This window comes from Culicoides brevitarsis, chromosome 3, assembly GCF_036172545.1.
Source record: "Culicoides brevitarsis isolate CSIRO-B50_1 chromosome 3, AGI_CSIRO_Cbre_v1, whole genome shotgun sequence".
Classification (NCBI taxonomy): Eukaryota; Metazoa; Arthropoda; class Insecta; order Diptera; family Ceratopogonidae; genus Culicoides; species Culicoides brevitarsis.
This window is the reverse complement of record NC_087087.1, coordinates 340,333-367,624: the sequence shown is the minus strand read 5'-3', so window position 1 is coordinate 367,624 and position 27,292 is coordinate 340,333. Positions and strand designations below refer to the sequence as shown.

The 27,292-nt window shown below is 27.4% G+C and overlaps 2 protein-coding genes across 5 annotated transcripts; one reads left to right on the top strand and one right to left on the bottom strand.

Moving 5' to 3' along the window:
• Positions 1-125: 125 nt before the first annotated feature.
• Positions 126-10,361, bottom strand: LOC134836124 (synaptosomal-associated protein 25). 4 transcript variants are annotated; one of them, XM_063851339.1, is made up of 8 exons: positions 10,228-10,361; positions 6,991-7,084; positions 6,891-6,932; positions 5,071-5,119; positions 2,189-2,306; positions 1,999-2,127; positions 1,799-1,943; positions 126-551 (listed from the first exon to the last, which is right to left on the bottom strand). In XM_063851339.1, the coding sequence occupies exons 2-8, from the start codon at positions 7,081-7,083 to the stop codon at positions 486-488; spliced, it is 642 nt and encodes a 213-aa protein (XP_063707409.1). In that variant the 5' UTR covers position 7,084; positions 10,228-10,361; the 3' UTR covers positions 126-485. The 4 variants fall into 4 exon arrangements, with proteins under 4 accessions (XP_063707409.1, XP_063707408.1, XP_063707412.1 ...); XM_063851338.1 differs by lacking the exon at positions 5,071-5,119 and adding an exon at positions 3,996-4,044 and having other exon boundaries at positions 142-551; XM_063851342.1 differs by lacking the exon at positions 126-551 and adding an exon at positions 1,093-1,668.
• Positions 10,362-11,063: 702 nt separating this feature from the next.
• Positions 11,064-15,288, top strand: LOC134834266 (organic cation transporter protein-like). The gene is made up of 8 exons (XM_063848859.1): positions 11,064-11,484; positions 13,157-13,318; positions 13,402-13,606; positions 13,666-14,093; positions 14,164-14,400; positions 14,464-14,699; positions 14,757-14,941; positions 15,001-15,288. Exons 1-8 carry the CDS (start codon positions 11,363-11,365, stop codon positions 15,166-15,168), a joined length of 1,743 nt encoding a protein of 580 aa, XP_063704929.1. The 5' UTR covers positions 11,064-11,362; the 3' UTR covers positions 15,169-15,288.
• The last annotated feature ends 12,004 nt before the right edge of the window (positions 15,289-27,292 follow it).

Here is a 27,292-nt window from a genome sequence, read left to right as displayed (position 1 = left end):
TAAGTATAGTGTGTTGTATAGTAAGAGGTTTATATTGCAAATGGATCTCTTTTCATGTCCTTTTCAAACTAAAACTTGTTAAATAATAATCAAATTATACAAACCCTAAAAGGTGTTGGAAGGAAATACATATCAAGAAAGAGAAATTAAATAAAAATGCATTTGTAAGTATTATCAACAGCTTTCTTTGATCTTTTTCTCTTTATAATTGTTAGTTTGTTTTGTGTTTTTTTTTCAATGAAGCGAATGTTTAATATAATAATTTGTAACATTTTCATTAACATTATAGTAAAACACTTAAACAAAAATAAACAAGACAAATGAGGAATAAAGTACAATATAAATAATTTTTGAGTATAAATTTAATTTTCTTTTGTTTATAATAATAGTAGTTATTTTAAAGTAATAGATATGTATAAAAATAAAAAGAAAATAATACAGCTGTGAGTGTTTTCTTTCGTGTTTTATCCCATGTTTTTTTTCTTTTAACTTTTCAAGAGTTCCTGAGTACGTTTGTTTGCTTCTTCTATGCGAATGTTCGTGTTCTCACCCTAAATTCGAATGAAAATAATAATTAAATATATTGAATTATAATTGTAACAAATGATGATAATAATAAACCATAACCATATACATATTCTATATACACAAAAGAAATTATTAGGCACACATTTAAAAATTGTTAAACTTTTTTAGCCTTTCACAAGTTTTTAACTAATATATTTTTAATATTGCAGAGTGTTTTAATTTAATGGTTTAATGTTAGTTATTCATTTTATCATTATATTTTAATTAAATTTATAATAATAATCAAATATGATGGAATCGTTTTTGTATTCAATATTATATAATTATTAATGTTTAAAACTTTTTTTGTTTAATTATTATTTTATATTTAATTTGTAGATAAAGCAATAATGTTTTTTTTCTCTATAATATTATATATGAATAAAAACAGTAAGTAATGGATACAATATTATCTCTATTTTTATTCTCTTTATTATTTAGTGTATGAATTCTTTTCTATCTGAATTTTTTCCGACATCCAAACTTTATAACAATCTTTTTCATAACTTATCGAACACAATGATAATATGAAAAGTAAATTAAATGCTCCTATTTCTTCTTATTGTTGATGAATTACGATACACATTTTCAGAAAGACTCGCTTATTATTTTACATTCGGTGGGTGAAGAGAATAAAAGGAAGAAAATTATACAATATGGAATGAATGTGCTCAAATCTGGTCTTTCAACTGTCTGTCAGCAATTCAAGTTTTTTTTTTTTTTTTTGTAAAGAGAACAAGAGAAAATTCTAGCTTGCATGCAGATTTGTGATATTGTTTTAAAGAGCCAATAGCTTGCATTTGTTTAAGTTTAGGTTGTAATGGTTTTTAATCATAATAATAATAATGATGTTTATGTTATTATTATATGTTATATATAATAAGATTGTGAATTTTAATACATAATAGTTACATCATATATATATCTTGAATATATAGATAATTTTTTTCGCCTTTTACTTTTGTCATTAATGTCAGAACATATCTTTCTTTTCGTAATTTGTTGACTTTGTTGATGTCGCGTCGCTGCATGAAGAATTTATTTGAGAAGATCATGTGCTCTTTCATTGGCAACTGCTATCCTTGTCTCATTAGATTCTCCCTGAGTGAAGGTTAGTAAATGAATGTTATTGTTAGTTAAACAACCATCACCAATGATGAAAATGTTTTGTTTGTACACATAAATAATAGCAAAAAATAAAACACAAAAAAGAGTTCACATAGTCACGTACCTTTCGATTGATTCGATCGATTTGTCGGTTCTGATTCTCCAATTCTGAGCCCATATCGAGTGCCATATTCCTTAAATTGCCTACCATTGTGCTAACTTGACCCATATTATCTTCCATTTCATCTTCTCGGGCATCGTTAGTAATTCTGTAAATAAATTCAGATACAGTAAATTATGTCGTTCGTTTTCCTTTTTACTTACCTTCCAATATATCCGGCTTGTGGCATGAGGCCATTACGATCATCCATAACACGTTGCGGTTGATTGTTAACCACTTTTCCATCATCATTTCCCTTCCATGTACCATCGTCCTCTTTGAAAGATGAACTCCTACAAATACACACAATCAATGTTTTTCCATACAATTCAATTGAAAATAAAATAAACGTACTTATTGCATGGCAATACGCAAATTCCGCAACATTTTTCCATACCGCTTAAATTTTTCTCGGCTTCACGCATGTCGGCATTGATTTGATCCATTCCCTCCTCAATGCGGTCCAATTGTTCTGTTCAAAACCAAAAGTTTCAGATCAGTTTTATGTCTTTTGTACATAAAAAAGCAATAGAATGGATGAAAATGATGAAGAGTGAAAAAAGTAAAAAAGTTTTATGATACATATGATGATAACCAACACAAAACCATGACTACGATTGTTAGGATTCAGAGCAGGCAATAAATTATAGCACAAAATTTGTTACAATTTAATTAAATGTTAAGTGTAATCCGTGCATTGAAACTAAATATGATTACTGTAATAATATCAAACAAAATGAACAACGAAAAGAAATTTTTTATTTTAAATTGTAACTAATATTTTTAAGCTTATAAATATGTATAATTGAATTAGAAGCGCAACAATTGTCTATGTTTAAGAGTTGAGATTGTTATAATCAGGTCAAACAGTAATAAAATGCACAAACTCTTTGAATATATATGTTTATATGTTATAATATGATTTTATTATATTCTATTAAAAATAATATTGATAATAAGGTTTGTGGGAAACAAAAATATATAATAATAACGTTTGGATATATAATATTGTAAAACACAAAATAAACAAGTTATCATAAATAAGGATTGGATGTTGTTATACTCACACAATACGTATCATAATATTGCAAGAAATATTATTAATACGTATCTTTTTTTCGATTGAACAGTGTATGCATATTGTTAGTGGCGTGGCATGACATTTGTTTGATTGTAATTTAAATATAAATATATAGAAGTAGTGGTTGTTTTGATCGTTTTGTAATTAGTTAGTAGTGATTGATTTTTCAAATATATTTTATTATATTCCTCAGAAAATTTTCCTTTATGTTGTTGTTTTTGTTGTTGATGATGTCTTATTGTTGTTCATTTTTCTTGCTTATTTATTTCAACTTAATTTTCTATTTAGAGAGTTTGCTCATTTTGTATTTTCATTATTTGTTTATTGTTATTTGGCTGTGATAAGTGAAAATGAATTTAGATATATTAGTATATTCTGTTAATTTTTTAATTGTTTATGTTATATTTTAATATTATTATTATATACTTATTAATAATAAAAATCGACATTCAAGCAAAAATTAATTTATTTAATAAAATTAATGATTTTTTTTTTAGATAAATTTATTAAAATAATAAGTTATAGAAGAAATTCCCTACCCAGAAATAAGATTTATAAAATATAAATTACATATGTAGCACATAGAGATTGCAAAATAGACTTAGTCTTATGATCCCATGAAAAAAAAACAAATCAAAACAGACAGATATATGAACATAAATATAAAAACAGTAAAATATCCTTCTTTTAGATTCTCCCGTAGATAGCAATGTTTGTCATTAATCACAATTCATAAGGCGTTTCTTGTTACATGTGTAATTTTATGTAATTGAAACTCAACGCATGTATCAAGAAAAATAAATAAATTAGGATGACATTAGCATGACAAATATGTTAAATCAATACTATACATAGATAGACACACATATGTTTATCATAATAATAATTTTTATATTAGTTAAAGTGTGTGTTATTTTATTTTATTATTTTTTTTTGAAAGATAAAGAGAGCAATTTTTTGTTTCTTGTTTTTGTTATTATTAACATTATATTCCTACACACTTTACAATATATTCTCTTTATTTGTTTTTGTTTTTGGCACAATAATGACGTGTGTTGTGATCGATTGTAATTATCTTACCTCCTTGTTCATCCAGCATAACGATGGTACGCATTCCAACTTCCGTACTCTAAACAACAAAAATATTGGTAAAATATTTGTGTCTCTTTATATCTATTTAAATTGATTTTCTCCTCTTTAAATATTCTCAATATTTGTAAACTAAATGAGCATCAACGTTCATTTACATTAATTATGATTTATTCCTTATCTTTGTCTTGATATATTTCCATCAACCACTACTTTGTTTAAAACTTTTATCTGTTTTTTTTTTTGAGCTAACCACCATTTTTGTAATTCAATTTAAATCATTATGCGTTACACTGCACAGTAATTGTAAGACAAATAAACTTAACAAGGGTTTGGATTTATTTACAAAAAATAAAGGAAAAAAGAACTAAATTTTCAACAAAACAAAAAATCTTTGAAATAATAAATTTTAATTGAAAACTATTCTATGGATCTTTATTTGGTTGTCGAAAAGAAATTAAATAAAGGGACTTTTGAAGCATGTGTTGAAATGTATTTTAAAATAATAAAGTCGATAAAAAGCATTTTAAGGCAACTTAACAAGAGGAAAATTAATATAAAGTGCCTTTTTATTTTTCAGAAGTGCAAGGTATGTATGTCTATAGCAAAGGAAGCATTATATTTTTTTACGTTTTATAAATTTAAGTTTTATAAGCAATTCTTGAAATTTTTTAAGAAATTAAATAAATGGATGCAGAATATTATATTTGATAAACTAATAATAAAATATGGAGTTTATTATGAAAAACTATTATTTTATAATAAATATGAGGTGCAGTTTGGATGTTTTTTGAATGATTCATGTGAAGGTTTATTATTAAAAAATTATTAACTAAGAAAACAAATTTTAATTTTTTTCTAAATTATTGTGTTTTATCACAAAAAAAAAAAAACAAAAAGATAACAAATCTCTAATTAATATAATAGTATAACTAAAAGTATACATAATTAATTAAATTGTTTATTTCGAATATCAATCAATGGAAAACTAAAAACTCAAATTCAAACAAAACAAAAGAAAAACTGTAAAACTTTTCAGTATTAAAAGTGTCTTAAGCTGACTCACCTCCCTGATCATCAAGAGCAACCAGGGTACGAATACCGGCTTCCTTGCTCTGTTGTGAAGAAGAAGTTGCGGCACATATGGTAATTATAGAGTAATATATAGTATTTGTGTGAGTTGTTTGTTTGGTTGATATTTCTTAATGTTATATATTTAATTTTTTATACATAAATATTGTTCCTATTTATATTAAATATTAAGATAGCCTGTATACTAATGAAAAATCATAAATCCATCCGAAAATTGGTATTTACAAATTTGTTAATGTATAATATTTCATCAATTATGTTTGCATGTCATGAAATATCGCTTCATTAGTTCGCAATCTGTCAATTTATGGTTTATATTTGTTGTCTATCATATCATATATATTTATATATATAAAAAACATGAAGAAAAAAAAATAAAAACAATACGAAAAAAATTTTCCTTTTAAAAAGTAAAAATAAAATACATATAATAAAAAAAATTATACAAAAGCGAGAAAAGGTAAAAACAAAATTACACAAGAATAAGGAACAACCAAACGTTTCCTCTCGTGACATCTGTTTTCATGACACAGTAAGAAATCGAAATACTTATAGGAGAAAAAAAAGTATTGATCTAAAAACAGTCTATATGTATCAAAAACTAACAATATGTAAACGGAATAGAATCAAATAAGAACACTTTGTAAGATATGATATGCATGGAAAAATGTGTGAAATCGGCAAACCGACAATTTGTATGCTAATTGAATCTGTTGTGTCGATCGTTCTTTGTTTTGTTGCAGTAAATTTGTCTTTTTATGACAGAATGACAGCATCAAAACAGATAAAAAGAATACGAAGGAAAAATTATGCAAATGAAGTTAAGTGAGAACAGTTGTTCTTGTTCATTTAGCATGAAGCGAAATTTTCCGAATTGAATCGTAATGCAGAAAAATATGAAGAAAATTAACAGAATTGTTAGACAGTCACATGCACACATTAATTAAACAAAATAAAAAAGTCTATTTTTTTGTTATTGTGTGTGTATTTTATAAATGCAAAACAAAGATCAGAAAATCAAAATTGGACAAAAAATTATAATGAAACGTTTAATATAAAAATAAAATAAATATTTATAAAAAAAAATAAAATAGGTACTTTTTCGGAAATCAAGTTTCAATTTATATTCATCATCATTTTTTTTTTTTTATTATTATTATAAATCATTGTTGATTTTTCAGCATAGGTATACAAGACTTTTCATGAACGATATTATAAAATATTTATGCGACAAAATTTTCATTTTTGCACTTGCTTATCAATATTAACGATATTTTCGATAGCAACTGAGGTAAAATTTAAAAATTTTTTTTCATGTCATCATATTTTTTTTAATTTTTTTATGCCCAACAATTTATTTTTTTATCATGTGATACATAATAACATAAATATTCGTTAAACAAAAGTATATAAAATGATTTCTATCATCATTTGTCGGTCTATTTACGAGAACGAATCAAAAGGATAATAGCAGTGATGGAATTTTTTTTATCTCATTCTATTTATTCTATAATCTATTCTATAAATAACGTATTAATTGTGAATTTTTTAATTTCGTTGAATTAAAACAAAAAATTAATTAAAATAAAAATGAAATAAAACGTTGATGGTAATAACTATTCTCATAATTAAGATCTGAACTAAAAAAATAATATCGATCTCTCTTAAGGCTTATTAAGATACAGGAACCTAAAAATTACTGCTTAAATATTTAACTTCTCTCGTTGAAATAACTATTCATTAGCATAATAATTATGATCGAAGGAAATATTGGAATATAAAGAATTTTCTTACCTCTTCGCAAAGAGCAAGCATACGTCGTGTACTTTCGAGAGACTGCAAAGAATATGTAAGTCAATCAAGGGCAAAAGTTATTTATGGAAAAAGAACTCACATTGTCTGTCACTTCATTGGCTTTCATTTGCAATTCCTGCAATTCTGTCTTTGGAGGCTCAGGGCCCGCAGCTGGAGGAGCAGCAGATGGCATTCTGTAAAACAAAAGAATAAAAATTATCTTTCTTTTATGTCTCTGTAATCATCATTCAATTTTCATGTTATCGCATCCTCATAGTCCTCATCGTGTAATAACATAATACCATTAATTTAGAAGTGTGTGATATCATGTCACTTTTGTCATATACCTATTTGTGTGCTCAAGATATGGAAGGATTGTCGAAGAACAGTGTAAAAAAAGGAAAGTGATGATGAAAAGTGTCATAGAGACATTAATAGTTAATACTACATCTTTGTGTGTACATGTTATATTATTTATAAGGGGAAAATAAGGGTAAAAGTGGATAAAAAAGAAAGCCGTTTAACGTTACAAATTGCTTCCTTTTCTCATCGACATTGATTTTCTTTTCATGACACACAATTTTATGAAATGAATCAGATGCCAAAAAGAAACTGAGAGATAAAAACTTCCGTAATTTGAAAAGAATGTTTACAAATCGATTTTCATTAAAAAATTCAAGTGTTTTAAATGTCTTTTTCAGTCAAATTAAATGCAAACATTTGCCAGATGGTAACATCTACTGCATTTCCCCATAGATGAAAATAAAAGTTTTCTTCTTTTTTTTTTTTTGCATGTGAAGAATATACAAGTTTTTTTGGGTTATTTCCATTTTTTTAATACATATTTTAACACATATTCGGCGCATGTTTTTCGCATAAACATTTTAAATTCAATTTCGAGCGGCAATTATTTAGAGAGGCGCATTGCATTGGCATTTAGGTGTTTGTTGAACCATGAAAATGAACAAGTGTTTGAACGACCAAAAATCAATATTTTCATCGTGTCTCATACAAATTTGAGTGTAAAGATATGTGTATCGGAAAAATCACGAAATTGATCATAACAAATAAACACCAATAAAAGTCATCAACACATCAACACAACGCGACATCAAACGAACTACAATGTCCATTAAGCTAATTGATACATTTACAAATCCCCATGATATTTAACTAATGTGAGTATCTTTTGTATAAGTTATAAGCCATTATACACTATTGTTTACACATTCGTCATTTCAGCAATGAGCCATCAACGCCTCATATTTTTAATGTGTCAAGTTCGTGCGATAAGACTTTCAGTTTTTGTCCAAGAAAAACGAATTCATGCGTTCATCTTTGAACTTAAGACGAACTTAAAGCGTGTGAAGCTTGTTTCTTTTTCTTTTGAAGTAACTCTCAAATGATGATGTCATCCAACTACAATATTTATACCTACTTAATTTCATTTTCGATATTCTCCATAAATAACTTGTTCAAGTAAATAGGTAAAAAAAAGAAGATATTGAAGATGATGATTTATGAGTCACGCAATTTTCTTTTATAAAGAAAAACTTTATGAAGAAAATGAATAAAAATAGCTTGAATATCGACTAAATTTCAATTGCTTTCAGTAGTCATCATCGAAAATCAACCAAAAATAACAATGTAATAATAAAAACGACAAAATTACTCAGACTATGAAAATCAACAAACATTCAACAATTTTGGCAAGTTGAATAGCACGCGATACATTTTGTAATATTTTGTGTTGTTGTCTTCGCTGGATTGTTGTGTTAAATGAGTTTTATGAATTTGGTTGTCATTTAGTGAAAAAATTATCAAATTTTTTTTTCACAAGAGAAATTGTAAAAAATGTCGTATTTTTTACTCGTAAAAACTGTCAATAAAATTTTTGTTATTCAAATTTACGTATGTATAATGGAAGCATCCAACAAGTACCCAAAGGCACTTTATACAACCAAAAGTTGCAAATTTTATTGTACTTTAACATGAACTTCATTTTATGTGCGCTTCTAAAAAAATATCGCAACAAAAAAAAACTTGAATTTTCCCTTGCTCATCATTAGAATTTCCTAAAAACATAGCAATTTAATTAAGAGCCATATTTACGTCGAAATTCGTTAAAATAATGGTAAGCTTCTGTTTTTGTGTGTGTGTCTGTGCGATGAATCATTCAACACTGCGGAAAATATTGCAGTCATGAAGCAACGTAAAAACGTAGCTCTTCTACAGCCAATGATTCATTGTACTTCCTAATTTTATTACGTGCTTTAATATTTTTTTTTGTGGGAGATCTATAGCACGCACTTTTATCGCAAGGCAACCAAAAAACCAACAGTAAGTGTGTATGACAGGAAAATCATAAGTAAGTGTTGGCAAACAACAACAACATGATATGCCTTTTTCTTCTTCATCATCTTCATCTTGGTAGAAGGTATATGATAAGCTTCATTTTGTGCCTGAATGTTAGCCAACTTCAACAAAATGGTTAAAAGGGAAAATCGAGTGAGAACGGTACGCGTGCGAAGAAAAACTCTCTGAGCATTTTCTCTCCATCCGTGTATCCGTGACATACATTCCGTCGTAGGCCAATATTAAATACGATAGAAAGGACAGGGATGGTCCTGCGTAAAGGTTTATTAAGTTTTTTTTAAGTTAAAAAAAAAAATTAACTTTTTTTTAGAATTGTAAAAATTTCATATTTTGATGTTGACAAATCCAATGAATAATTTTTGAAAATTCGAAATTTTTGCTTTTTTACGGCTCTGTTCTCCGTTCCTTCTAAACATACATTAACCATAGACACAGACAACACACGGGTGTTGTGTCGCTGAAAATTTAAGGAAAATCAATACATTGCTCTAGAAGCAATTCAGGGTTCTTTTGATTATGCGCGAACAGAAAATTTTTCTCCATTTCTTTTCATAATTTGATAATATTTCTTTTAACTTATTTTTTATTGTCATGTCGTGTTTATTTGTAATTGATCTTTGATTTGCAAGATATATGTTATTAATTATTATTTAAAATAATTGTCTTTTACGATTTTTTTTTTCTTCTTTTTTTTATTTATGACACACGAGCAATATTATGATAATGATGACTTATACCGGGATTGGGCGTGTGATTTGTTTGTATTGTTTACTTTGTTTAAATTTGACCTTTTAATACATATATTTCTCTGATGAAAGCGAAGAGTTTTTTCTAATTGGAATTTTATCGATGATGTGTTGAGGGAGTGTTGTGTACAAATATAAGAGGTGTCATTTATCTCGATTTTTTTGTATTTTTCAAAGGTTTTTCGCACACTTGTCACTTGTCACGCCTTGCCTACCTGATGGTTTTGGGTTATTTGCACTTTTCGGATTAAATACAAATTTTTCAAATGGTTTTTAAGCACTTTTTGCAGCACTCAACTGGCTTCGAGCTGATTGAAAATTATTTCGTTTTCACTTTGTTTTCGTTCACTTTCATGTCATTCCGTTTCATTTACAGGTTTTTATCAATTTCATACGAATCGATATGTAGTTCGAAGCTTTGTCGCATTTCCGTTTTAATGGCGCCAAACAGGATATCGACAACAGGAAATGGATGAATAAAACGCCTGGTTGTTTATATGGCGTACGACAGGTTATTTATAAAGAGAAAATTCGTTTAATTAAATTAGTTCCTTTTCATTAATATTCAAAAAATTTATTTTTCCCAATTTTCGATAAATTATAATCGTCACATTAAAACATTAATTTAATTAGACACATGCACTCATTTTTTTTTTTGATGAGGCGCCAATTTTTTTTTTTTGCACAAATGCATTTCCTATGATGATGTTCACAACTATTTGTCACCTATTTTATTTACGGAGCATAAGAGAGCGAGAGAAATTCTTTCATTTATCTCTGATAAGTGAGAGTTATGAAAGGATCACGATGACGAGATTTGATTGCATAGTATTGTAAAAAATGTCATACGATGTTTAATTTTACACATTTCATTTTGTTGCTACACGAAAATTGCTCTGTGTCGTATTTATAAACTCTTGCTCAAAGGATGGTTAAACATTATGTGAGAAAATACTTAAACGTGCGAGAATGAGTACCCGGTTAAAATTTTCATTCAGTCAGTCAGTAATAAACGTTTCTACTGAACGGATGTACTTTAAAGAAAAAAATAAATTAAAAATAAAATAAGAGTGACATTAACAATCAGTTAAAATATTTTCTTCTTTTTAATTAGATATGAGTCTTTTTTTTACAAAATTTTAAAAAATAAATAATAAATATCGTAATAAAAGTCGTCTGTGAGGGAAGTTGTTTTTCTTTTTGGAAAAACAATTTTTTATACAAAAAATAAAAAAGAATCTGTAAACAAGTAATAATTTGATCAGATGTAGAGTAGGACGTAAAATTCAATTTTGGTGACAATAAACTACAAATATAATTTTCTTTAAAAATTTACAAACTATCAAAACAATGACTGCCAACAAAGAAAATGAAACAGAGAAAGGTGTCGTAGATGCCTCAAAAAACACGAGTGTAAAGCAAATAATTGAAAATGAATTGGAGAAAAAAGGATCTGGAGGAATGTGGGCATGGTAAGAATTTTTTTTCGAATGTTTTTCCTATAAAAATATTTTGCATAATAATTTATCATTTCTTAACACGTAACGGTAATTAATTTTGCATACTTTACAAGTCAAGTGCAAGGTCGGTTTCTCATCAAATCAAACGCATTGAAGCAGCAATTTTTTTTTTACATTTCTACATTTCCTATTTTTTACGTGCTCTGAATGAAACACACGTTTCAACAATATTTTTTTATTGATTTTTAACGATGTTTAGTTTCACTTACATAGTATTAATAATGTCACATACTATTTTGATCATTTGAATATATCACGTTACATTAGAATTCGCGCAAAATGTAAACAAAAAATCGAACAAACGTGATAATCACATGTTTTGTTTTTGCAAATACAATCGATTTATTTTATAAACAGTTACTCTCCATAATAATAATAAGTCTGTAGATGCAGCTTTTTAATGCATCAGTAACTTGTGTAGCCTTGAATTCAAGAAGACTCTCTATACAATGTATTTATGATGTAAATTTTTTATTTTTTTTTGAGATAAGACACGAAAAATTTCTTCAAAAAGAGCGTCCTTCATTTCAAAAAGTAAGTCGACATCGACATAATTGAGATAAATATTCAAGAATAAAAGCCATTGACATTAATGTTTTGATTCAATTACTTAATCGACGTGTTTTTTGTTATCTGATATCGCGTTGTCCTTTGTTAGAACGTTCATCTTTCTTTATTAATAGTCTTCTTTTATATTATCTACGATGACATTGAATGAATGGATTCTTACTCGTTCATTCGCATAACATTGTAACGGGAGAAAAAAAAATTGTGAACGCTTGCCAAAATGCAGCAATTAAGATCGTCATAACTTTTTGTGGGTTTATTGCAAGATATATATTTTGGTAAACACAAATAAATGAAAGAAAAGTATGTTAATGTTGACTAAACAAGTATATATAATATATATTTAAATTAAATGTCAATTAAACCCAAAAAATTTTTTTAATTTTTTTTTTTTTAAAGAAAAAATTTTTTAAATATAAAAAAAAGTGAAATGTAAAGGTTTTCATTTTCCCTTGGCCATGAATTTCGTATATAAATAAAAATTCTTTTTTAATTCAATTTATAAGGTACCTATATTCTCACACATTTGAATCAGTTTAGTTTTTCAAATCTTACATGCGCTTTAATTACGATAATTGATGCTCTTTTGCTTGTAATTATTTTTGATTAAAAATGAAAGGAATTGTAATTGCGTCTTTTGTCTCATTAAAATTCATGAGTTTCACAGAAAGCTTTTCAACTGATAATACAATAAAAATAACGTTGTAGTAAAAGTTAAACAGCTTTTGATTCGCCAATGAGACATAAATATGACTTTTTTATTGCGACAAGCAAGCACTGACATATTAAAATTATCACAAATATTTATTATTATTTGTAGGGAGAAATGACCTTTAACTTTTACTTTACGATTACACAAAAATTTGTCGATTTTAAAGGCGTCATTCATCAAAAAAAAGTGACAAATCGAAATGTTAAAAACATTTTGTTTAAATAACGAAGCCGACACATTTATTCACAATCTATTTTTGTCTGTTCTTGACCTATATAAGAGCTCGACAGTGTTGTTGTTGTGATCGTAAATAACTTTATTTCCGATTTCATTCATCTTTTTCAGGATACTATTTTTGCTCTGTTTGACTCCGAACATTTTCAATGGATTTCATGTGAATTCTTACGTATTTTTGACAACTCCAGCTGAAAACTACTATTGCACAATTCCTGAATTGTCGAATGCGGGATGGACTCACGACGAAATTCGCAACATTAGTACTCTTGGGTAAGAATTTGTTGATATTTTCTAACAATTCTGTTTTTTTTTTAATAAAAAAAATAAATAAATAAATATTTTTGTTTTTATAGAGGAACATCTATTAATAAAACATGCAAAATTTTAAAGTACGATTACGAGGCGTTGAGTACGATGAACTATGAAGATGCGATCAAATCATTGAAGAACGATACACGCGACAAAAACAACGTGCCAGAGGAGATTAATTGTCTCTCACAAAAGGGAAATACGTTTCATTTCGACTACAAAAGTGACGAGACATCCATTCTATCGGAGGTTAGTTAGCTTATTGTATTGCTTTTCTCGTGTAATGAAATAAAAATTTTGTTTTTCAGTGGAATTTGATTTGTGAAAACACGGCATGGGCATCTACCGTTCAAATGTTTCTCTCTTTCGGAAAATTCATTGGCGCCTCAATGTTTGGCTTTGTCAGTGACAAATATGGGAGAAAGACTTCTTTCAGTATTGCTTCGTTAACGTATATCGTTGGAAGTATTCTTGTAACTGTATCGCCAACATATCTTGTATTACTTTTGGGTCGATTGTGTCTTGGCCTTGCATCGAGTGGTATCTTCTATGCTGCTTTTACATTGTTAACGGAAAACATTGGACCTAAAATTCGATCTTGGATGAGTATTTCGTTCAACTTTTCATATCCTCTTGGAATGTTGTTTCTCGCAATCACAGCGTATTTTGTTCGACAATGGAGAATGCTTTCTTTGTCTTTAACTGTTCCTGCTTTCTTACTATTTCTGCATATTTAGTAAGTAATTTTTTAATGAAAAAATTTAAATAATATAGTTTTTCAACACAAATTTTTCATTAATTCACAGTTTCATTGTCGAATCTCCTCGTTGGTTGTTGAGCATGGGGCGAGAATCACGCGCTTATAAAATGGTTTTCGGAAAAAAGATGCCAAAAACTCTCAAAGCACAATTACAATTGGAGAAAAGCAAAGAGCCTGCGATTGTGAGAAAGAAAAGTGCAGAAGAATTAACGTTTGGAGAAAAGTTTAGAAGATCATTTAGCATCTTGCATGCTTTGTATGGGCCTGCAAAATTACGAAAACGGTAAATGCTTCAAATGATTTGCATACTAATGACTATTATTTAAATGTTTTTTGCATTCAACAGTGTCATAATTTGTCATTATACATGGTGCATGACGTCTCTGTGTTACTACGTGACAGCCTTAAATGCGAATATCGGATCTGATCGATACATATATGTTGCGGCAACAGGAACTGTCGATATCCTTGGATATTTGTCGTTGATATTCATCATGAAATATGTCGGAAGACGAAAGGCTTGCAGTGCATTGTTTTTCCTTGCTGGATCAGCTCTTCTCTCCGTTTTAATTGTGCCATCAGGTAATTTTTGTTGTTTTAATTTCAAAAGATTCAAATAGTTAACGTTATTTCTTGTAGATCAAAAAGCTGTAATGACATTCCTTGCAATGCTCGGTCGTTACGGAATAACATCAGTTTATGCTGTTATGACTTTGCATACTGCTGAGATGTTTCCAACGGAAATCAGAAATAGTGCTTTAGGAATCAGTTCGACGTGTGCTCACATTGGAGGAATTGCAGCTCCATATGTAGTCGATATTTTAGTAAGTTTTCTTTTTATTTTCCATATATTCAAAAATCTAAACATTTTTTATTTCAACAGGGCAAAATACAAAAGTTCATTCCAACAACAATCTGTGGTATATCAGTATTAATAGCGGCAATGTTAGTGCTTCTTCAACCTGAAACGAAGGATAAACACCTAACAGATCACGTAGATGATGCCGAAGATGAGAAAACAGAACAAGGAGTTGAACTTCAAAAGTCATAAATTTTCCATAAAGTTCCTTCTAACTAATACTAACTAAATAATCCCAAATATTTTTTGACAATAAATATACTTTCATTAAAAAAAAAAAGTTCAATTGATTTTTTTTTGTCTTGTGTCATTTGTCTTCTCGCGAAATTGGTTTTTGAGCAATATATCAAAAGCTCAAAAAAAAAAAAATAAAACATTTTCAAAAAATAAATTTTATCTTGTTTCATTTGCCTTTTTGCAAAACTCGTTTTGTAAAATGCTTAAAAAGTTAAAAATGTTTTTAAAAAATGTGTCTTATCTCATTTACATTTGAAACTCGTTTTGAAAAATATTTTAAGAGCTAAAAAAAATTAAAATTTTCAAAAAAATTATTATTTCTTTTAAATCTGGCTCGTAAAACTCGTAAAGCTCAAAAAAAAAACAAATAATTTGAAAAAAAGCTTGTCTTGTCTCATTTACTTTCTCGTAAAATAAGTTTTAAAAGATACTTCAATAGAAGCACAAAATAAAAAAATTGTGTGAGTCACTTTTCAACCAATTTTTAATGGGTTTCAAAGCTAAAAGTTAATAAATATGCATTCTAAAGTTGATTTCAATTGATATCTGATCGATTTTTGAAGAAATAAAAAAAGTACGATTTTATCATATAAGGAGCAAAAATCGTACTTTTTTCCTCAAGTCACTTTTCAACCAAATTTTGATGGATTTCAAAGCTAAAAGTTAATAAATATGCATTCTAAAGTTGATTTCAATTGATATCTGATCGATTTTTGAAGAAATAAAAAAAGTACGATTTTATCATATGAGGAGCAAAAATCGTACTTTTTTCCTCAAGTCACTTTTCAACCAAATTTTGATGGGTTTCAAAGCTAAAAGTTAATAAATATGCATTCTAAAGTTGATTTTCATTGATATCTGATCGATTTTTGAAGAAATAAAAAAAGTACGATTTTATCATATGAGGAGCAAAAATCGTACTTTTTTCCTCAAGTCACTTTTCAACCAAATTTTGATGGGTTTCAAAGCTAAAAGTTAATAAATATGCATTCTAAAGTTGATTTCCATTGATATCTGATCGATTTTTGAAGAAATAAAAAAAGTACGATTTTATCATATGAGGAGCAAAAATCGTACTTTTTTCCTCAAGTCACTTTTCAACCAAATTTTGATGGGTTTCAAAGCTAAAAGTTAATAAATATGCATTCTAAAGTTGATTTCAATTGATATCTGATCGATTTTTGAAGAAATAAAAAAAGTACGATTTTATCATATGAGAAGCAAAAATCGTACTTTTTTCCTCAAGTCACTTTTCAACCAAATTTTGATGGGTTTCAAAGCTAAAAGTTAATAAATATGCATTCTAAAGTTGATTTCCATTGATATCTGATCGATTTTTGAAGAAATAAAAAAAAGTACGATTTTATCATATGAGAAGCAAAAATCGTACTTTTTTCCTCAAGTCACTTTTCAACCAAATTTTGATGGGTTTCAAAGCTAAAAGTTAATAAATATGCATTCTAAAGTTGATTTCCATTGATATCTGATCGATTTTTGAAGAAATAAAAAAAGTACGATTTTATCATATGAGGAGCAAAAATCGTACTTTTTTCCTCAAGTCACTTTTCAACCAAATTTTGATGGATTTCAAAGCTAAAAGTTAATAAATATGCATTCTAAAGTTGATTTCAATTGATATCTGATCGATTTTTGAAGAAATAAAAAAAGTACGATTTTATCATATGAGGAGCAAAAATCGTACTTTTTTCCTCAAGTCACTTTTCAACCAAATTTAGATGGGTTTCAAATATGCATTCTAAAGTTGATTTCCATTGATATCTGATCGATTTTTGAAGAAATAAAAAAAGTACGATTTTATCATATGAGGAGCAAAAATCGTACTTTTTTCCTCAAGTCACTTTTCAACCAAATTTTGATGGGTTTCAAAGCTAAAAGTTAATAAATATGCATTCTAAAGTTGATTTCCATTGATATCTGATCGATTTTTGAAGAAATAAAAAAAGTACGATTTTATCATATGAGGAGCAAAAATCGTACTTTTTTCCTCAAGTCACTTTTCAACCAAATTTTGATGGGTTTCAAAGCTAAAAGTTAATAAATATGCATTCTAAAGTTGATTTCCATTGATATCTGATCGATTTTTGAAGAAATAAAAAAAGTACGATTTTATCATATGAGGAGCAAAAATCGTACTTTTTTCCTCAAGTCACTTTTCAACCAAATTTTGATGGGTTTCAAAGCTAAAAGTTAATAAATATGCATTCTAAAGTTGATTTCCATTGATATCTGATCGATTTTTGAAGAAATAAAAAAAAGTACGATTTTATCATATGAGGAGCAAAAATCGTACTTTTTTCCTCAAGTCACTTTTCAACCAAATTTTGATGGGTTTCAAAGCTAAAAGTTAATAAATATGCATTCTAAAGTTGATTTCAATTGATATCTGATCGATTTTTGAAGAAATAAAAAAAGTACGATTTTATCATATGAGGAGCAAAAATCGTACTTTTTTCCTCAAGTCACTTTTCAACCAAATTTTGATGGGTTTCAAAGCTAAAAGTTAATAAATATGCATTCTAAAGTTGATTTCAATTGATATCTGATCGATTTTTGAAGAAATAAAAAAAGTACGATTTTATCATATGAGGAGCAAAAATCGTACTTTTTTCCTCAAGTCACTTTTCAACCAGATTTTTGAAGAAATAAAAAAAGTACGATTTTATCATATGAGGAGCAAAAATCGTACTTTTTTCCTCAAGTCACTTTTCAACCAAATTTAGATGGGTTTCAAATATGCATTCTAAAGTTGATTTCCATTGATATCTGATCGATTTTTGAAGAAATAAAAAAAGTACGATTTTATCATATGAGGAGCAAAAATCGTACTTTTTTCCTCAAGTCACTTTTCAACCAAATTTTGATGGGTTTCAAAGCTAAAAGTTAATAAATATGCATTCTAAAGTTGATTTCCATTGATATCTGATCGATTTTTGAAGAAATAAAAAAAAGTACGATTTTATCATATGAGGAGCAAAAATCGTACTTTTTTCCTCAAGTCACTTTTCAACCAAATTTTGATGGGTTTCAAAGCTAAAAGTTAATAAATATGCATTCTAAAGTTGATTTCCATTGATATCTGATCGATTTTTGAAGAAATAAAAAAAGTACGATTTTATCATATGAGGAGCAAAAATCGTACTTTTTTCCTCAAGTCACTTTTCAACCAAATTTTGATGGGTTTCAAAGCTAAAAGTTAATAAATATGCATTCTAAAGTTGATTTCCATTGATATCTGATCGATTTTTGAAGAAATAAAAAAAGTACGATTTTATCATATGAGGAGCAAAAATCGTACTTTTTTCCTCAAGTCACTTTTCAACCAAATTTTGATGGGTTTCAAAGCTAAAAGTTAATAAATATGCATTCTAAAGTTGATTTCCATTGATATCTGATCGATTTTTGAAGAAATAAAAAAAGTACGATTTTATCATATGAGGAGCAAAAATCGTACTTTTTTCCTCAAGTCACTTTTCAACCAAATTTTGATGGGTTTCAAAGCTAAAAGTTAATAAATATGCATTCTAAAGTTGATTTCCATTGATATCTGATCGATTTTTGAAGAAATAAAAAAAGTACGATTTTATCATATGAGGAGCAAAAATCGTACTTTTTTCCTCAAGTCACTTTTCAACCAAATTTTGATGGGTTTCAAAGCTAAAAGTTAATAAATATGCATTCTAAAGTTGATTTCCATTGATATCTGATCGATTTTTGAAGAAATAAAAAAAGTACGATTTTATCATATGAGGAGCAAAAATCGTACTTTTTTCCTCAAGTCACTTTTCAACCAAATTTTGATGGGTTTCAAAGCTAAAAGTTAATAAATATGCATTCTAAAGTTGATTTCCATTGATATCTGATCGATTTTTGAAGAAATAAAAAAAGTACGATTTTATCATATGAGGAGCAAAAATCGTACTTTTTTCCTCAAGTCACTTTTCAACCAAATTTTGATGGGTTTCAAAGCTAAAAGTTAATAAATATGCATTCTAAAGTTGATTTCCATTGATATCTGATCGATTTTTAAAGAAATAAAAAAAATACGATTTTATCATATGAGGAGCAAAAATCGTACTTTTTTCCTCAAGTCACTTTTCAACCAAATTTTGATGGGTTTCAAAGCTAAAAGTTAATAAATATGCATTCTAAAGTTGATTTCCATTGATATCTGATCGATTTTTGAAGAAATAAAAAAAGTACGATTTTATCATATGAGGAGCAAAAATCGTACTTTTTTCCTCAAGTCACTTTTCAACCAAATTTTGATGGGTTTCAAAGCTAAAAGTTAATAAATATGCATTCTAAAGTTGATTTCCATTGATATCTGATCGATTTTTGAAGAAATAAAAAAAGTACGATTTTATCATATGAGGAGCAAAAATCGTACTTTTTTCCTCAAGTCACTTTTCAACCAAATTTTGATGGGTTTCAAAGCTAAAAGTTAATAAATATGCATTCTAAAGTTGATTTCCATTGATATCTGATCGATTTTTGAAGAAATAAAAAAAAGTACGATTTTATCATATGAGGAGCAAAAATCGTACTTTTTTCCTCAAGTCACTTTTCAACCAAATTTTGATGGGTTTCAAAGCTAAAAGTTAATAAATATGCATTCTAAAGTTGATTTCCATTGATATCTGATCGATTTTTGAAGAAATAAAAAAAGTACGATTTTATCATATGAGGAGCAAAAATCGTACTTTTTTCCTCAAGTCACTTTTCAACCAAATTTTGATGGGTTTCAAAGCTAAAAGTTAATAAATATGCATTCTAAAGTTGATTTCCATTGATATCTGATCGATTTTTGAAGAAATAAAAAAAGTACGATTTTATCATATGAGGAGCAAAAATCGTACTTTTTTCCTCAAGTCACTTTTCAACCAAATTTTGATGGGTTTCAAAGCTAAAAGTTAATAAATATGCATTCTAAAGTTGATTTCCATTGATATCTGATCGATTTTTGAAGAAATAAAAAAAGTACGATTTTATCATATGAGGAGCAAAAATCGTACTTTTTTCCTCAAGTCACTTTTCAACCAAATTTTGATGGGTTTCAAAGCTAAAAGTTAATAAATATGCATTCTAAAGTTGTTTTCCATTGATATCTGATCGATTTTTGAAGAAATAAAAAAAGTACGATTTTATCATATGAGGAGCAAAAATCGTACTTTTTTCCTCAAGTCACTTTTCAACCAAATTTTGATGGGTTTCAAAGCTAAAAGTTAATAAATATGCATTCTAAAGTTGATTTCCATTGATATCTGATCGATTTTTGAAGAAATAAAAAAAGTACGATTTTATCATATGAGGAGCAAAAATCGTACTTTTTTCCTCAAGTCACTTTTCAACCAAATTTTGATGGGTTTCAAAGCTAAAAGTTAATAAATATGCATTCTAAAGTTGATTTCAATTGATATCTGATCGATTTTTGAAGAAATAAAAAAAGTACGATTTTATCATATGAGGAGCAAAAATCGTACTTTTTTCCTCAAGTCACTTTTCAACCAAATTTTGATGGGTTTCAAAGCTAAAAGTTAATAAATATGCATTCTAAAGTTGATTTCAATTGATATCTGATCGATTTTTGAAGAAATAAAAAAAGTACGATTTTATCATATGAGGAGCAAAAATCGTACTTTTTTCCTCAAGTCACTTTTCAACCAAATTTTGATGGGTTTCAAAGCTAAAAGTTAATAAATATGCATTCTAAAGTTGATTTCCATTGATATCTGATCGATTTTTGAAGAAATAAAAAAAAGTACGATTTTATCATATGAGGAGCAAAAATCGTACTTTTTTCCTCAAGTCACTTTTCAACCAAATTTTGATGGGTTTCAAAGCTAAAAGTTAATAAATATGCATTCTAAAGTTGATTTCCATTGATATCTGATCGATTTTTGAAATAAAAAAAATACGAAATAAAAAAAAGTACGATTTTACCATATGAGGAGCAAAAATCGTACTTTTTTCCCTAAGTCACTTTTCAACCAATTTTTGAAGGGGTTTCAAAGCTAAAAGTTAATAAATATGCATTCTAAAGTTGATTTCAATTGATATCTGATCGATTTTTGAAGAAATAAAAAAAGTACGATTTTATCATATGAGGAGCAAAAATCGTACTTTTTTCCTCAAGTCACTTTTCAACCAAATTTTGATGGGTTTCAAAGCTAAAAGTTAATAAATATGCATTCTAAAGTTGATTTCCATTGATATCTGATCGATTTTTGAAGAAATAAAAAAAAGTACGATTTTATCATATGAGGAGCAAAAATCGTACTTTTTTCCTCAAGTCACTTTTCAACCAAATTTTGATGGGTTTCAAATATGCATTCTAAAGTTGATTTCCATTGATATCTGATCGATTTTTGAAGAAATAAAAAAAATTACGATTTTATCATATGAGGAGCAAAAATCGTTTTTTTTTTTCTCACGGTTGAAAACCAAATTTTGATGGGTTTCAAAGCTAAAAGTTAATAAATATGCATTCTAAAGTTGATTTCAATTGATATCTGATCGATTTTTGAAGAAATAAAAAAAGTACGATTTTATCATATGAGGAGCAAAAATCGTACTTTTTTCCTCAAGTCACTTTTCAACCAAATTTTGATGGGTTTCAAAGCTAAAAGTTAATAAATATGCATTCTAAAGTTGATTTCAATTGATATCTGATCGATTTTTGAAGAAATAAAAAAAGTACGATTTTATCATATGAGGAGCAAAAATCGTACTTTTTTCCTCAAGTCACTTTTCAACCAAATTTTGATGGGTTTCAAAGCTAAAAGTTAATAAATATGCATTCTAAAGTTGATTTCAATTGATATCTGATCGATTTTTGAAGAAATAAAAAAAGTACGATTTTATCATATGAGGAGCAAAAATCGTACTTTTTTCCTCAAGTCACTTTTCAACCAAATTTTGATGGGTTTCAAAGCTAAAAGTTAATAAATATGCATTCTAAAGTTGATTTCAATTGATATCTGATCGATTTTTGAAGAAATAAAAAAAGTACGATTTTATCATATGAGGAGCAAAAATCGTACTTTTTTCCTCAAGTTACTTTTCAACCAAATTTTGATGGGTTTCAAAGCTAAAAGTTAATAAATATGCATTCTAAAGTTGATTTCCATTGATATCTGATCGATTTTTGAAGAAATAAAAAAAAGTACGATTTTATCATATGAGGAGCAAAAATCGTACTTTTTTCCTCAAGTCACTTTTCAACCAAATTTTGATGGGTTTCAAAGCTAAAAGTTAATAAATATGCATTCTAAAGTTGATTTCAATTGATATCTGATCGATTTTTGAAGAAATAAAAAAAGTACGATTTTATCATATGAGGAGCAAAAATCGTACTTTTTTCCTCAAGTCACTTTTCAACCAAATTTTGATGGGTTTCAAAGCTAAAAGTTAATAAATATGCATTCTAAAGTTGATTTCAATTGATATCTGATCGATTTTTGAAGAAATAAAAAAAGTACGATTTTATCATATGAGGAGCAAAAATCGTACTTTTTTCCTCAAGTCACTTTTCAACCAAATTTTGATGGGTTTCAAAGCTAAAAGTTAATAAATATGCATTCTAAAGTTGATTTCCATTGATATCTGATCGATTTTTGAAGAAATAAAAAAAGTACGATTTTATCATATGAGGAGCAAAAATCGTACTTTTTTCCTCAAGTCACTTTTCAACCAAATTTTGATGGGTTTCAAAGCTAAAAGTTAATAAATATGCATTCTAAAGTTGATTTCCATTGATATCTGATCGATTTTTGAAGAAATAAAAAAAAGTACGATTTTATCATATGAGGAGCAAAAATCGTACTTTTTTCCTCAAGTCACTTTTCAACCAAATTTTGATGGGTTTCAAAGCTAAAAGTTAATAAATATTTCTAAAGTTGATTTCATTGATATCTGATCGATTTTTGAAGAAATAAAAAAAGTACGATTTTATCATATGAGGAGCAAAAATCGTACTTTTTTCCTCAAGTCACTTTTCAACCAAATTTTGATGGGTTTCAAAGCTAAAAGTTAATAAATATGCATTCTAAAGTTGATTTCCATTGATATCTGATCGATTTTTGAAGAAATAAAAAAAGTACGATTTTATCATATGAGGAGCAAAAATCGTACTTTTTTCCTCAAGTCACTTTTCAACCAAATTTTGATGGGTTTCAAAGCTAAAAGTTAATAAATATGCATTCTAAAGTTGATTTCCATTGATATCTGATCGATTTTTGAAGAAATAAAAAAAAAGTACGATTTTATCATATGAGGAGCAAAAATCGTACTTTTTTCCTCAAGTCACTTTTCAACCAAATTTTGATGGGTTTCAAAGCTAAAAGTTAATAAATATGCATTCTAAAGTTGATTTCCATTGATATCTGATCGATTTTTGAAGAAATAAAAAAAGTACGATTTTATCATATGAGGAGCAAAAATCGTACTTTTTTCCTCAAGTCACTTTTCAACCAAATTTTGATGGATTTCAAAGCTAAAAGTTAATAAATATGCATTCTAAAGTTGATTTCAATTGATATCTGATCGATTTTTGAAGAAATAAAAAAAGTACGATTTTATCATATGAGGAGCAAAAATCGTACTTTTTTCCTCAAGTCACTTTTCAACCAAATTTTGATGGGTTTCAAAGCTAAAAGTTAATAAATATGCATTCTAAAGTTGATTTCCATTGATATCTGATCGATTTTTGAAGAAATAAAAAAAGTACGATTTTATCATATGAGGAGCAAAAATCGTACTTTTTTCCTCAAGTCACTTTTCAACCAAATTTTGATGGGTTTCAAAGCTAAAAGTTAATAAATATGCATTCTAAAGTTGATTTCAATTGATATCTGATCGATTTTTGAAGAAATAAAAAAAGTACGATTTTATCATATGAGGAGCAAAAATCGTACTTTTTTCCTCAAGTCACTTTTCAACCAAATTTTGATGGGTTTCAAAGCTAAAAGTTAATAAATATGCATTCTAAAGTTGATTTCAATTGATATCTGATCGATTTTTGAAGAAATAAAAAAAGTACGATTTTATCATATGAGGAGCAAAAATCGTACTTTTTTCCTCAAGTCACTTTTCAACCAAATTTTGATGGGTTTCAAAGCTAAAAGTTAATAAATATGCATTCTAAAGTTGATTTCCATTGATATCTGATCGATTTTTGAAGAAATAAAAAAAGTACGATTTTATCATATGAGGAGCAAAAATCGTACTTTTTTCCTCAAGTCACTTTTCAACCAAATTTTGATGGATTTCAAAGCTAAAAGTTAATAAATATGCATTCTAAAGTTGATTTCAATTGATATCTGATCGATTTTTGAAGAAATAAAAAAAGTACGATTTTATCATATGAGGAGCAAAAATCGTACTTTTTTCCTCAAGTCACTTTTCAACCAAATTTTGATGGGTTTCAAAGCTAAAAGTTAATAAATATGCATTCTAAAGTTGATTTCCATTGATATCTGATCGATTTTTGAAGAAATAAAAAAAAGTACGATTTTATCATATGAGGAGCAAAAATCGTACTTTTTTCCTCAAGTCACTTTTCAACCAAATTTTGATGGGTTTCAAAGCTAAAAGTTAATAAATATGCATTCTAAAGTTGATTTCCATTGATATCTGATCGATTTTTGAAGAAATAAAAAAAGTACGATTTTATCATATGAGGAGCAAAAATCGTACTTTTTTCCTCAAGTCACTTTTCAACCAAATTTTGATGGGTTTCAAAGCTAAAAGTTAATAAATATGCATTCTAAAGTTGATTTCAATTGATATCTGATCGATTTTTGAAGAAATAAAAAAAGTACGATTTTATCATATGAGGAGCAAAAATCGTACTTTTTTCCTCAAGTCACTTTTCAACCAAATTTTGATGGGTTTCAAAGCTAAAAGTTAATAAATATGCATTCTAAAGTTGATTTCCATTGATATCTGATCGATTTTTGAAGAAATAAAAAAAGTACGATTTTATCATATGAGGAGCAAAAATCGTACTTTTTTCCTCAAGTCACTTTTCAACCAAATTTTGATGGATTTCAAAGCTAAAAGTTAATAAATATGCATTCTAAAGTTGATTTCAATTGATATCTGATCGATTTTTGAAGAAATAAAAAAAGTACGATTTTATCATATGAGGAGCAAAAATCGTACTTTTTTCCTCAAGTCACTTTTCAACCAAATTTTGATGGGTTTCAAAGCTAAAAGTTAATAAATATGCATTCTAAAGTTGATTTCAATTGATATCTGATCGATTTTTGAAGAAATAAAAAAAGTACGATTTTATCATATGAGGAGCAAAAATCGTACTTTTTTCCTCAAGTCACTTTTCAACCAAATTTTGATGGGTTTCAAAGCTAAAAGTTAATAAATATGCATTCTAAAGTTGATTTCCATTGATATCTGATCGATTTTTGAAGAAATAAAAAAAAGTACGATTTTATCATATGAGGAGCAAAAATCGTACTTTTTTCCTCAAGTCACTTTTCAACCAAATTTTGATGGGTTTCAAAGCTAAAAGTTAATAAATATGCATTCTAAAGTTGATTTCCATTGATATCTGATCGATTTTTGAAGAAATAAAAAAAGTACGATTTTATCATATGAGGAGCAAAAATCGTACTTTTTTCCTCAAGTCACTTTTCAACCAATTTTTGATGGGTTTCAAAGCTAAAAGTTAATAAATATGCATTCTAAAGTTGATTTCCATTGATATCTGATCGATTTTTGAAGAAATAAAAAAAGTACGATTTTATCATATGAGGAGCAAAAATCGTACTTTTTTCCTCAAGTCACTTTTCAACCAAATTTTGATGGGTTTCAAAGCTAAAAGTTAATAAATATGCATTCTAAAGTTGATTTCCATTGATATCTGATCGATTTTTGAAGAAATAAAAAAAGTACGATTTTATCATATGAGGAGCAAAAATCGTACTTTTTTCCTCAAGTCACTTTTCAACCAAATTTTGATGGGTTTCAAAGCTAAAAGTTAATAAATATGCATTCTAAAGTTGATTTCCATTGATATCTGATCGATTTTTGAAGAAATAAAAAAAGTACGATTTTATCATATGAGGAGCAAAAATCGTACTTTTTTCCTCAAGTCACTTTTCAACCAAATTTTGATGGGTTTCAAAGCTAAAAGTTAATAAATATGCATTCTAAAGTTGATTTCAATTGATATCTGATCGATTTTTGAAGAAATAAAAAAAGTACGATTTTATCATATGAGGAGCAAAAATCGTACTTTTTTCCTCAAGTCACTTTTCAACCAAATTTTGATGGGTTTCAAAGCTAAAAGTTAATAAATATGCATTCTAAAGTTGATTTCCATTGATATCTGATCGATTTTTGAAGAAATAAAAAAAGTACGATTTTATCATATGAGGAGCAAAAATCGTACTTTTTTCCTCAAGTCACTTTTCAACCAAATTTTGATGGGTTTCAAAGCTAAATGTTAATAAATATTTTATCATATGAGGAGCATTCTAAAGTTCTATTTCCATTGATATCTGATCGATTTTTGAAGAAATAAAAAAAGTACGATTTTATCATATGAGGAGCAAAAATCGTACTTTTTTCCTCAAGTCACTTTTCAACCAAATTTTGATGGGTTTCAAAGCTAAAAGTTAATAAATATGCATTCTAAAGTTGATTTCCATTGATATCTGATCGATTTTTGAAGAAATAAAAAAAAGTACGATTTTATCATATGAGGAGCAAAAATCGTACTTTTTTCCTCAAGTCACTTTTCAACCAAATTTTGATGGATTTCAAAGCTAAAAGTTAATAAATATGCATTCTAAAGTTGATTTCAATTGATATCTGATCGATTTTTGAAGAAATAAAAAAAGTACGATTTTATCATATGAGGAGCAAAAATCGTACTTTTTTCCTCAAGTCACTTTTCAACCAAATTTTGATGGGTTTCAAAGCTAAAAGTTAATAAATATGCATTCTAAAGTTGATTTCAATTGATATCTGATCGATTTTTGAAGAAATAAAAAAAGTACGATTTTATCATATGAGGAGCAAAAATCGTACTTTTTTC

What these genes read in the sequence shown, in the direction of transcription:
- LOC134834266 (XM_063848859.1), top strand. Translation starts at nt 11,363, where the DNA reads ATGACTGCCAACAAAGAAAATGAAACAGAGAAAGGTGTCGTAGATGCC. An exon ending in AGACATCCATTCTATCGGAG is followed by an intron (nt 13,607 to 13,665) that starts GTTAGTTAGCTT and finishes TTTGTTTTTCAG; the next exon opens with TGGAATTTGATTTGTGAAAA. An exon ending in CATATGTAGTCGATATTTTA is followed by an intron (nt 14,942 to 15,000) that starts GTAAGTTTTCTT and finishes TTATTTCAACAG; the next exon opens with GGCAAAATACAAAAGTTCAT.
- LOC134836124 (XM_063851339.1), bottom strand. Translation starts at nt 7,083, where the DNA reads ATGCCATCTGCTGCTCCTCCAGCTGCGGGCCCTGAGCCTCCAAAGACA. An exon ending in CCAATGAAGTGACAGACAAT is followed by an intron (nt 6,933 to 6,990) that starts GTGAGTTCTTTT and finishes TATTCTTTGCAG; the next exon opens with TCTCTCGAAAGTACACGACG. An exon ending in TGCTCTTGATGATCAGGGAG is followed by an intron (nt 2,307 to 5,070) that starts GTGAGTCAGCTT and finishes GGTTTTGAACAG; the next exon opens with AACAATTGGACCGCATTGAG.